The sequence below is a fragment of the Pleurodeles waltl genome, chromosome 10 (genome assembly GCF_031143425.1).
Source record: "Pleurodeles waltl isolate 20211129_DDA chromosome 10, aPleWal1.hap1.20221129, whole genome shotgun sequence".
Classification (NCBI taxonomy): domain Eukaryota; kingdom Metazoa; phylum Chordata; class Amphibia; order Caudata; family Salamandridae; genus Pleurodeles; species Pleurodeles waltl.
In genome coordinates, this window is record NC_090449.1 from 234,298,304 (window position 1) to 234,311,807 (window position 13,504).

The window sequence follows — 13,504 nt, forward strand, 5'->3', positions numbered from 1 at the left end:
TCGGACGGAGAACTCAGGAGAACTCCGCACATAAAAAGTTAGGACAGACCTATTTTTTTATGTGCGTAAATATCCGCCCTGATTGTCTTCGCACTTGTAAACTTACTATTAAAATACTATTAAAATGCAGTTTTGTGACTACTGAAAATGCCTAAACAAGTTTACCTTTGTGAATCAGTCCCTGTGAATGTAAGTTACCTCTGGAAAAAAAAAAACAACAGCCAGTACAGCTCTACACAATGGCCGATCACTGATACTGCTACACCCTCCCATAAAAACAATGGATGTAGGAATTTGAAATAATCCCAAATTAAATTCAATTATTTAGAAAAATGGAAATTATAAATTAATTTTAAATGTTAAAATAGTTCACAAAGCTAGTACATCATTATTTAGAAACATATTTGAATAACCTATTTTGAAATATAAACAATGCATATTATTAAAATAATAATTACATTCATTTTAATTCTTTACATCACTAATAATGGATGCACATTAAAAATATATTTTCTCTTTAAGTGGGAATGTATGTACTGATTTACCCTTCAGAAAAACAAACTTAATTTAATTTCACATATTTACTTTAAACTACATTTTTAATTCGAAATTAATCTTATAGCACTGCAGCATTTTTTATTACGTTGCTCTACATTTTAAGTAGAATTATAAAATGAATTTACATTAATATTTAACAAAAATATTTTTAGTGTTTTTATTTTTTACATTTTCTCTATACATTCTCCTAGTCAGACTCCATAGTTGCAGAGGAGATCTCAACATGGTAAGGTGTAGGGAAAAATAAAAAGTTAATTTAACTCCTGAAGAAGAAGCTTTATTCGGTATGAAAAAATTCATCCATTACAACACATAGGGCCTCATTCTGACTTTGGCGGGGGGCGGAGGCCCCCCGCCAAAGTACCACCATCAGAATACTGCTGCCACGAGGATGCCGGCTCTGAATGGAGCCGGCGGAGTGGAAAGGGTGCGACGGGTGCAGTTGCACCCGTCGCGATTTTCAGTGTCTGCATGGCAGACACTAAAAATCTTGGTGGGGCCCTGTTACGGGGGCCCCTGCAGTGCCCATGCCGTTGGCATGGGAACTGCAGGGGCCCCCAGGGGCCCCACGACACCCGTTACCGCCATCCTGTTCCTGGCGGCCAAAACAGACACTTTCAAAACCTGGTGCAGCCTTTGCAATAAGATGCTGTGGTCAAGGGTGGTGCAAGCCCTCATTGGGTCCAACAGTACTACCAGGGACACACCCTAAAGAGAAACCCCAATGCTATTTCTAATTGGCTGGCTAGTATTTACAATTTTATTCCAAGAAATGTAGATTTTTATGCTTCATTTGGTTGAGTAAAATTGGGACCAAACAGACTATTGATTATCGAGCCCTAATGTATTCCTGTGTGGGGTTACCAGTGCTGCCAATCTTCTGTGTAAAGAATGTGCACTTGGTTTTCTGAATGTACAAATTAGTTGAAAAGGAACCAAGGATTGGCTTGTCGATGGGGGCTGAGGTTGTGTGGTGGTGGTGGTGGGGCGGGGGCATTGCTAGTGGCGATGATGGAAGAAACTTTTTTGCCTTTAGTCTCCTGCAGTACAGTGCAGCAGTTAGTTCCAGTATGGGCATCTCGTGTGATTCAGGGAGTCCTTGGCTTGATTTATTAACTCTCACTTCTACCCTCAAACTACTGGTCGTCCTATATGTTACACTTTTTTCATCTTCTTTATGCAGGGCTCTGGGGCCTGGTAAACAACGCTGGGATTTGTATACCATTGGCTCCCAATGAATGGCTGTCTGTGGACGACTTCATGCAGGTGATAAATGTGAACTTAATTGGTATGATCGACGTGACACTCAACTTACTCCCTCATGTGAGGAGGGCTTGTGGAAGGATCATCAATATGTCCAGTGTAGCGGGCAGGCTGGCTTTATCGGGAGGTGGATACTGCATTTCCAAATTTGGAGTGGAAGCTTTCTCCGACAGTCTGAGGTGAGTTTAATAAAAGCTGCAATTTACTTCTTGCTCATTATTGCCTAGGATTATCATGTTTGGCCTGTATTCTGATTCATAAATGTAGTTCTCCAGCACCCAAGTATGAATAGTGGACTGTCCCATCCAATAAACAGTATGGCCTAGAGGATTCCAGAAGTCTCCACCCCACAATGGTCTCTTTCTGCTTACATGGGGTCACAACAGTAAGAATTTCCTCTCATTACTGCCTGTAATTATCTCGTCCCATATATTCTCCTTATCTAACAGCAGTTCTAAGTCAATAAACGTATGTCACATCACATGAGATTATCATCCCTGATATGTCTGAAAGCTATCTACACATGCAGCAAATACAGATTTCTGAAACAAAAGAATCATGTATGACTGACATTTAGATTCTTTATTGAGGTACCCTTTAATTTATTGTATTTTTGACTTTTGGGTGCCATTCCATGGCCATCTCATATTACTTCATCACAAACAATTCTCAAATTCCAGCACATACCCTTCATGTATTTTCCTTCTCTCAGTAGTCTGACTTTGATATCGCTATCCTTATTACATTGTGCTTAAAATCTAGCCCTCATGTTGATCTGCGCCCTTCAGTATTCAAGGAATTCCTGACCTTCCCTTTTAAACTAATGGCAGCTTGAACTGTACTCAGTGCTTCATTTCAGGAGGAAATATATCCAAACAATCTGGAAACCTCATCTTCAGCTACTCCTGAAGAAACATACCCTTGTGCGAAAGAACTACAGACCGTTTGCCAATTGACCATCATGTGTAAACGGCATGAAAGTGCTGCACTTATACAACTTACTTAATATGTCACAAAAGTCTTGCTCCTACACTGGCCAGCTTCTTCACGCACCGTAGGACAAATCGTTGCTTGGGTTGACCTTCTCTTATACTTCTTGATCTTACTGCTGCCTTCGGCTTTAAACACCTGCTCAGACTTAAACTCTGCTCCGTGATATTAGTGTTCAAGACAAGGTCTTTGGCTGGATCTTTTCTAGCCTCTCATGCTGCCTCCAGATCATCTCAGCGTTGCTTTTCCTGTTTTTTTCCTTCTCCTTTCTAAACAGATGTAGCACATGCTGCTTTGTTGTTCCATTGCTTCTTAATTTCTCTCTTAAAACACTGCCTTATTTGATTGAATTTTTGGCCTAGCCTATAAAAATAAAACAATGATTTATGATTCTACTCAAACAGTAACATGATCAGGTGATATCTTGTCATCACTGATGAAACCATTTGATGCTAAACACAATCAGAACAAAAATTATGACCTTGGGATCATTGATACAAGATTACCTTCTTCCTACTTGTCCAAGAAGCTGACAACCCACCACCCTTTAGCCGAGGAACCCAGATCAACATGGTTTTAATTACCTCTTGCCTTCATCTAAGAATGCTCTTTCCCCCTTTCCTTAGCTCTTCTCACTTTGTTCAGGATGCTATTGCTGTGGTGCTCTCACATATGGATTATGACAGTGTTCCCCACCTATGTGCACTTTAATATATTTTACACAGACACCAATGGATCCAGTATACTGCAGCGCATCTCCTTCAGCAATTTTAGTCACAGTCACATCAGCTCAGTTCTGCAATTACTTCCTGTAACCAGAAGACTCTCCTGCAAGGTTCTCTGTAACATCTACTGCAATCTACTTTGAGTAGGATCTGACTTCCTCATGTGGAAAGTGTGCTCCTCTAGGAACAAACGCACCCTCTGCTCAAAGACCCGTGTCTGAATTAAAATCCCCAAATCCACAATTTCAATTGAATCCGACTTGGATTTCCAACCCTTTATATCTCCATAAAACAATAAACCTATTTGCTTCAAGTGTCCCTGATCATGTAGCTTCTCAAAAGACTGAAAACCCTGACTCCGCACAATCACCTCTAAACACAAGAGCTGCCCATGCCATCAGGATGTGCCACCTAGCAATAGGTGACACTAAAGGTATCCTATTATCCTCTTTCCCACTAACTCTTAGCAACACTCACCACACCTTAAATGTTTTGGCAATCACACATGGCACATACACATTGCTCACCTTTGCACAGATGAGGGACCAACATCTACACCACTCCCTATTGCTGTCCCAAACTCTTTTCATCATATCTTTTCAATGCTGCCTCCTTAACAGAGCATAGAGGGGGATGTTCAGTATGCTCTGTTTCACAGCAACATGACCCTTGTGTTACCCCAGTTGTTAATTCAAACTCACTTTGCTCCACATACAAGTCATACCAACAAAAACGTTTCCCATTCACACATGTATTCTCCTGCATGTTGTCTGAGGGCCAGGTGACAGCACGTGGGTTCCACAATAGAGGCAGCAATGCTCTCTATAAATAATGGCAAGGACTTAAATTATTGAGATATAAATATTCCTCATACCAGATGCAAAGCTACACACACATTCTCTTAGAAAAGCAACATTTTGGGCAGCAACATTTTGGGATCTGCCTAAAAAGCAGACTCTAACAGTTTTACCACCACTGCATGGATCAGTTTCTCCCTGTGGCACAGCTTTTTGAGTCACCTAAATTCCTACTTACAGTCCAAAGTGAGAGAAAGCACAACTCCATTCCAGTTCGTCACTAGATTTATTTTTTTATAATTTATACTTGACTAAGCTCCACATGTGACTTATAAAGAGCAATTAAATCAGGAACCCTGCATGCTAGAGTATACTTACTCAAAGATGTAGAGTGAGATCCTTGTGGAGATCTGCAGAAGACTAATATGGGACCCTTAGCTAGGGTCAGGTGACTCAATCAGTTAATTAAACATAATGCCAACTAACTTACAATTGTTGTATATTAGCTGATGCTGATACTGCTTGTGTTGATGCAGGCGTGACCTGTCTTCTTTTGGAGTGAAAGTCTCCGTCATTGAACCTGGGGCCTTCAAAACTGAAATTGGAAACCCGGAGGTCTTGAGAAAGAGCCTGGAAAAGATCTGGAGTCGTGTGCCATCTGAGGTGAAGGAGAGCTACGGAGAGGGCAGCTACCAGAACTGTGAGTTTATTTTCATGAAACTTGAGTTCTGCCTGCATTTTGGGGTTTGAGGTTGCCTGAGAGCTGATAAGTCTTTGCTGGACTAGTGTGTGCAAGTACAAGAAACAATGTGATGATTTTACTGATATTATCTACATCCGTACATCAATGACAAGATTCTATTCAGCTTCTTGTTCTGTCATCTCAGTCTTCTCTCTCAGCTCTCTGCTCTCCCATTCCATCCCTTTTTTACCAGCATCATGCTGTCACCTCCCTTCATTTCTCCCATTAGTTCCCATTTCTTTGTCTACTCCTGTCATCTATTTTAAGGCTCACTCAAGAGAGCTTTAGCTGCATGGGAGACCTCACATTAGCAATACTTTAAAAATGTAGTTCATGTAAGAAGATGTTCAGGGAGTTGACATAGGGTCAGCCAACTTTTAACCTTGCTTTTCATAGATTTGTCATAGTTTGCCATTGCATCAGTGGCCTGTAAATGAAGAGCTTGGCATTTTGAGGATGGCTACGCTGTCCCTTTTCTTTTCCAATTGGTGATAGTGTTCAAGTGGTCCTTTTTTATTAGAGGCCAGAGGCAGCATAATGATAGCTTGTAATTTAATAAAACACACAAAAGGTGTTTGGACAAATTCTTGCAATAAGTCTAACCATTGGCTATTGATCGGGGTAACATTACAACCCATTGTTCTTTTGCCCACTATGCCTACTCAGTTTGGACATAGCCATGTGCAAATCAGTCTTACCCTGTTCCAATAGGAAAGGTATAGCACAAACTGCCAGGAAAAGGTCCTCCCAGAACCAGAACACGAGCAACGAAAGACAGGTGAGGCAAACAAGCAAAACATTTGGAGGAAGACCACCCTAAGGCTGTCAGGTCTAACACCTGGTTATCTTTCCTGCCCCTCCTTTGACCCTACTCGCTGGAGGCATAGCATCACATTTATTGGGGCCCTGTTCCATTGTTATGGGCCAGACCACATCCCCTATCATCCTCTCCAATTATCCATGTCTCATCTGAATGACAATTTTCTGCAGGAGATCACTAGAATAGCTTATGATAGACTGCATACATTGTCAGTAACCTCACCTTAAGATTGGGAAGCTCTTTCTCTGGAATGGTCATGATTTTTGCACTGCTTAATAACGGGCATAGTAATCTCCATCTTCATCCAAACAAATACAGTTTCACTGGGATAGTATAAAAGAGGCTGAGGGTATAGATTGATGCAAGAGCTAAACTAGACAAGCATTGACAAAACTAATAGGTCTCACTCTTCTCAAACGTAGTGTCAAAGCTCACAGGTCTGGCTTTTGTTATGGGGAGCCTTTGGTCATTGTTGGGCTGTTATGCATGTTATGCTGCCAGCTGTCCTAGAAACAAAATGTAATGAAGTAACTTCTTTGGCTACAATAATATAGTAGAAACTCTTTGCTAACCAGATTGTACTAGCAAAGTTAAACAGTAACTATAAAACGGTGTCAGGAGATGATGTTTGTGCTGGAAGTGGTAGAACTAAAAGGCACAGAGAGCGCAATATTGCATATTAGATACTTTTGGCAGTGAGGCAATATTTTCTGTGCAAATGTAAGAGTGCATGTGTGTGCATGATTTTACTTTGTGAACAAAACTAACTATAAATTCATGAACATGTTATCAATAGAGCATAGTAAAACAAATGATCTTGTAAGGAGTATTATTGATTAGCCTTGAAACAGCAGTTAACAATTCATGTCACTAAAGTAAATACATCAATGAACACACACTGACATGAACTACAAGCTATCAAACACGCAAAAGGTGATGGAAGGATTGCTTGCAATATGTATAACCACTGGCAATCACTCAGGGTAGCATTCTACACCAATCCAAGATGGGCCAAAACTGAGGTAGGATGGCGGGAAAAAGAGCGATAGTTTGGAATGCTACCACAAGTGATTGCCAGTGGTTAGACTTATTGTAAGTCCTCATCTTTTGTGTGTTTGATGTAATGCCCTAAGTGACAACAGTATGCCCAGATGTAGGACCCGTGCCCACTTTGCCACTGGAACGAAGCTACATCTGACTGCCCAACCCCAATCATGGTGAAACTGGTCTTGGATTGTTTGTGATCCGCTTCATGGAGGACCTGGCCTGGCAGTTCTGGCTGGACTGTTCCTATTGGAGCAGTGTCAAAACTGATTTGCATATGGTAGGGTCCAAACTGAGGTGGAACAGTAGGCAAAAGAACAAAGGACTGGAAGTCTACCCCAAGCAATATCCAGTGGTTAGATTTTAGTCAGTCAGTCATTATTCTTTTTTCGGCCCACAAGCCGTAAAAGTGCAGAGTTAAAACCACTCAATAAAATATAATAACAAATCTGTAGATGATAAAATTCATAAGAGCAGACCATAAACACAGATATGATTAAATGCATTCAGGAGAAAAGCAAAAGAGTCTTACATGCGTCACACCAAAAATACATGGAAGATAAAGCACAAAAGTCAACGAAGCTCCAAAAAAACTAACAATTTAAGGTGATTTATACTGCAGGATAGCTGTTTCTTATTTTCAAGGCAAGATTAACAAAGCTTCCCACTGCAACGGATATCTCCAACTTTTCTAGTTTTTGCTGCCGCACAAAGGCCTCCTTGTGAGAATTTGTGCTACAAGATCAAAAAATGGGAGTCAGGAAGTGTTTCCTGGGGAAAGCATACAAGGTGCAGAATACAAAAAAGTGCAATGTGCTCTGTTGTGGGACGTTAATACAGGGGCAACAAGGTAGTGTTGAGTCCCAGCCAGTATTCCTTGGAAAGGCCACTAGAAAGTGCAAATAGTTAAAACGCAACCTGGTTAAATAAAACCTCATATTTCCCTTCTGAACCCAAGAGAAATAAGTCTTGAGCCCACATGTATGATTAATCAGGTTGTAATTAAGTCTAGCTGAAAGTTTACCAACCACCAACTGATGGAGCCTGTAGGAGGCTGGCCCGGTTTGTAGTGGGTATCTATGGTAGTTACACCTTATACCAGGTCCAGTTATCACTTATTAGTGAAATGTAGACAGTGTCTAGAAGCCAGGCTCTCTAGGGGTAGTGTGGATGAGCAGCCAAGGCCTAACTAGGAGACTTGCAAAGCTTATGCAATACCACTGTAGTCACACAGTACTCACACACATAAAAGACAATACCCAGTGTTACAAAAATAAAGGTAATTTATTTTGGTGGCACAAATGCCAAAATACCATAGAGGCTATACTCCCTTAGGAGGTAAGTAATACACAAATTATATGCACTAGTATGCAGAAATTGCTGTAAAAACAGTTAGAAAACAGTGCAAATAGTGACAATCACAATAGTTAGAAATGGGTCGGGGGGAACACAAACCATTTACTAAGAAAGTGGAATGCGAAAGTCGGTTTCCTACATATGCAAGTGTAGTGTGTAGAGGGGAGCTGGGAGTATTAGAAAACACCAAAAGTAAGTAATAGAACCCACCCCAGACCCCAGGAAAGCTGGAGTAAATCACAGTAACTTTCCTAGAACATACAAGAACATGAGAAAGAAGATTATGCAAGAACCAGAAGAGACTGCAAAGCACCCAACAATGGATTCCTGGACCTGAAGACCTGTGGAAGAAGGGGACCAAGTCCAAGAAGCACCGAAGAGTCCCGGGAGTACAGGAGCCGCTGCTAACCCGGATGAAGGTGCAAAACAAGAAACCGCCGGTGAAGAACAACAGTCAGTACTGCACCCAAAAAGACAGATTCGGGTTCCTGGTTGGTGCAGATGATATCCCACGCCGGATGGATGATTGCAGTCTGGTTTGTGTTTCTGGATTCAGCCAAAAAGCCTTGGCACACGCAAAGCGTGTGGCTAGCGGAAAAAGGTGCTGCCCAGGACCAGGAAGGGCCCGGTGGACTCTACCCAGGAGGGGGAGGCAGAGGGGACTCTCAGCAACTCAGAGAGCCCTCAGAAGAGCAGGCAGCATGCACATGTCCCACAGCATGGGGGCAAAGAAGGTGCAAAAAGAGGCCCATGCAGCACTACACAAAGCGATCCCTCGCTGCTGGAGAACCACACAGGAGGCTGTGCATCGCAGGAAGGAGTGCTGGGGGCCGGAGCTGCACGGTGCACAAAGAACTTTGTGGAAAGATGCCAACAAGCCTTGGCAACTGCAAAACATGCGGTGCATGGGGGTACTGTCTTGCATGGGGAGGCAAGCTCTTACCTCCACCAAAGTTGGACAGTTGGACGTCAGGACCATCGGGACCACTCCAGTCCACCACCCATGATGCTGGACCCACTCACTTCATCAGGAGAGGGGATCCAAGCCACCGGTCGTCACTGCAGAGGGGTGCCTGCTGAAGCAGGGAAGTGACTCCTTCACTTCAAGGGAGATTCCTTTGTTCTTCAATTGCAGGCCGAAGACAGGCAGTCCTCAGAGGATGCATGACCTGGAAACAGTTGCAGTTGCTGGCAGGACCTGAAGATACAATGTTGCAGAAGTTGTCTTTGCTTCTTTGTAGCAGTTGTAGATGTCCTGGAGGGTCCAGCTGCAGTTTCTTCAGTAAGAAAGTGAAGTAAAGGATGCAGAGGATTCCTGCTGGAGTCTTGCAAGCTGAATATGAAGAAGCACCCAAGAGCGAGACTCTAAATAGCCCTGAAATGGGGATTGGTCAGCTACACAGGTAAGCACCTATCAGGGGAGGGCTCTAACGTGCTGGCACTGGCCCCTCAGATGCTCCCAGACCTCCCTGCCACCTTGGAATCCAAGATTGCAAAACCCAGGGACCCTCTGGAGGAGCTCTGAGCACCACCCCTTGGGTGGTGATGGGCAGGAGAGTGGTCAGTCCCCTTTCCTTCGTCCAGTTGTGCATGCAAAGCAGGGACTGGGGGTCCCTGAACCGGTGTAGACTGGATTATGCAAGCAGGGTACCATCTGTACCCTTTAAAGCATTTCAGAGGCTCTGGAAGGCTACCCCTCCCATGCCTGTCACACCTATTTCCAAGGGGAGAGGGTGTAACATCCCTCTCCCAAAGAAAATCCTTTGTTCTGCCTTCCTGGGCTTGAGCTGCTCAAGCAACTCTAGGACCGAGACCTGTGTGTGAGGTGGCAGCAGCTGGGAATGCCTGGAAAACCTCAGAAGGCTGTAATGGCAGTACTGGGGACTTCCAAGGAGCCCCCAGAGTACATGGAATCATACAACCAATGCTTGCAAAAGCCTAGGGTATGATTCAACATGTTTGATAACAAACATGGTCATATTCGGAGTTACCGTTGTGAAGCTTAACATAGGTGGTGACCTATGTCCAGTGCACACGTAAAATAGCGCCCCCGCACTCACGAAGTCCGGGAAAATGGTCCTGGAGATCGTGGGGGCACCTTTGCTAGTGCAGGGGAGCCCTCACACACACAGGTACTCTGCACCCAGCCTTCAGGGTTGGAAGGCTTGCAGTATGATTGACTTATAAGTGACGTGGTGCAGTGTAAATGGCAGTGAAAGGGTGCATGCACCATTTCTCACAGGCTGCAATGGCAGTCCTGTAGAAGCCTTTGCATGGGCTCCTTATGGGTGGCTAAAGAAATGCTGCAGCCCATAGGGATCCACTGGAACCCCAATGTCCTGGGTACCTACGTACCATATACTAGGGACTTTTAAGGGTGCACCAGTTAACCAACTGTGGGTGGAATACTGCATTACCAGTATCCTATAACCATAATTTAAGGGAGAAAGCATAACTACTGGTGTCCTGATCAGCAGGATCCCAGTAGACACAGTCAAACACACTGACAAACAGGCCAAACGTGAGGGTAACCATTATAGAAAGAGACTACTTTCTTACAGAACCTACTTTGCTTACTAAAATAGGCCTCTTTCACGTTAGGAAAAACCTTGGTATCCAAGCTCATCAGACAACTAAACAGATCCAGGAGTCCCAGTTCAGTATATTCCTTCTTTATATAATGTATCCATGGGATGTTTAACACATTGTCAAGAGATAAACAACCCTCTAAAACATCTCTAGACAGTTGTGCTGCCTGATTGCCCAAAACCCTCAGCCATAATAAAAGCGGTTCTCATTTAATTTTACCCCTAATGGGCTCCAACCCTAGTTCTGATAGACACATAAAAACAGGGGTGGCTTGAGGGACTGCCAAAAGTCTTCACAGGACTTTATTTTCTTCCTGTTGGAGTATTTCTGGACTTTTATTACCCCATTCACCAACTCCATAATTTGCCTCATAAGTGCACCTACTCTTCTATATCTCAATCATTTCTCTAAATAGTTTGTGTTTCAGCTCCTGTCAAAAGAGAAAATCGACTCCACAGCTTTTGTGTATGCACAGCCCTGGAATTGTTCAAAGTGTGCTGGATTAAGGTTTGATCTAAGGACAAGCCAAGAGACTTAATTTACTTTATCCTCTGGATTTCCGTCACCCCTAGATAAAATAACTTAGGGCCTGATTTCGATCTTGGCTGAGATGATTAATCTGTCACAAAAGTGATGGATATCCCATCCGCTGTATTACAATCCCACTATATCCTATTGTGATCGTAATAGGGCAGACGGGGTATCACATTTGTGACAGAGTAACTGCTCCACCAAGATCTGAATCAGGCCCTAAGTCTTTTTGGACCACAGCTCACTGTAAAGTAAAGTTCCTCATCAAATAATAAAACCCATTTAAAAGAAGCTGTAGGCCATTTGCACTTCTTGCCATTAAAACTGCATCGTCTGCATGCAGCAGACTGGAAGAGGCCTGGACTGTATCGTTGGCATATCCTTCCCAATTTTAGACAAATGAGTTTCAAAATCATTAATATAAATAAGAAGCAAGAGCAGCGTCATCACACACCCCTGCCTTACTACCAGGTATGACCGAATGCTGTGTTAGTTCCCCGTCTGTGTCATGCCTACCCCTTATCGTGCTATCCTTTGCAGTCTTTGTAAGAAACCAATGAGACTCTTGTCAATTCCCATCTTGGCTATCCCCTCCCACAGCTTCCTCCTATTAACCAGGCTGAAAGCAGAGGGCAGGTCCATAAGTACAAGGTGGAGAGTGCCCTTTCTGGCCTTTACATATTTACCTATGACCAGATGTAAGTTGAGACACTGCTCAACTGTACCTATGCCCGGCCGAAATTCATACTGGGCACTACATAGACATTGATTGTCCTGCAACCAGGCTGGGTTTTTAGAGCACTATCCAAGAGCAAAATGGGTCAGTAGCATACTGGTATGTTCCGATTACCCTGTTTAAAAATGGGAACAACTATAGCTTCAGACCAAGACGTGACAAGGTCTCCTACCCTAGCGGCTTTAAAATATTAGATATTATGGGTACCCCTAACTCAGGGTGATGCTTAAAAAGATCAAGAGGAACCCCATCTGGGCCTTAAGCCTTCCCCCCTAGACTGCGGGAAATGGCTGTGCCTGCGTTTTTTTTTACTGTCATTGAGTTACTAAGGTCCCTATACATTTTGAGGTCCTGGTCTGCAGCTTCATTCAAATCCCTAGCCAACAGTATATTCTCTGGCTTAAATATTTTACTGAAGAGGTCCACCCACAACTTGGCTGGGATCACTGTACTTAATGTAGGTTTTTCATATCCCGTAAAAAAGGGTTTATTGACGATTTTCCAAAAGGCGCCATTGTCCTTCAGCCTACAGACTTTACTCAGTTCTTCCCAAGAGGCATTTCTCACCTCTGTTTTCCTAATCTGTAGGGTAGTTTTGTAAGACTGCCTAGCTTCCAGGACATCCGCCCTAAGGCAGGATGTTTTAGATAAAACTGCTTAGAGCCTTTTATGGGCTGCCGCACAAGCATGGTTGAACCAGCTGACCAGTGGTGGAGGCCACCTTTCTATTGCATCTCAGGCCCTTTTCTGTCTCAGCACAGAAGGCACTAAGGGCCAGGCGTATCATTTTTTCAAATAGCGATTACCTTATTGCGATTAACTGCGAATCGCAATTACATAATCGCAATTTGAATGTTTGAAACTCCAGGAGTTTCATTTAGCGATTCCCAGTGGCTCGCATATCGACCTACCTCATTAATATTCATGAGGTAGGTCGCAATTTGAAACCCATTGTGAATTGCGATAATCACAGGATGGGTGGTTTGCTGGGCTCAGCTGACCACCATGTTTGTGATTACTCTTAAATAAAGCAATCCTTTTTTTTTTTTAAATGCAACCCATTTTCCTTAAAGGAAAACGGGATGCGTTTAAAAAAGAAAAATGAAAAGTTTTCTTTTAATTTTTTAATAGCAGGCAGTGGTCCGTGGAACAACTCCCTGCTCTTAAAAAATGTTTTTGCATGCAGTCACAAAGGGGAAGCGGTTACCACCTACTTGAAGTCGGTTGTAAAATGCAAATGTTTTGCGACCACATGTCGGTCACAAAACATTCGTACATACCGCTGCGATTTGGTATTAGGAAGGGACGCCCTTGACACACCCCTTCCTAATACCGAATCGCGATGTGGTAGCA

At 43.1% G+C, this 13,504-nt stretch overlaps 1 protein-coding gene across 8 annotated transcripts in view; it reads left to right on the forward strand.

Annotated features, from left to right (window-relative positions):
- LOC138261375 (retinol dehydrogenase 7-like) overlaps positions 1-13,504 on the forward strand; it is a 257,364-nt gene that overhangs the window by 204,511 nt on the left and 39,349 nt on the right. For all 8 annotated transcript variants that reach the window (XM_069210266.1, XM_069210267.1, XM_069210263.1 and 5 more), the window contains 2 exons: positions 1,742-2,000; positions 4,870-5,033. In XM_069210266.1, coding sequence (XP_069066367.1) covers positions 1,742-2,000; positions 4,870-5,033 — 423 coding nt within the window. The remainder of the gene's footprint in view (positions 1-1,741; positions 2,001-4,869; positions 5,034-13,504) is intronic.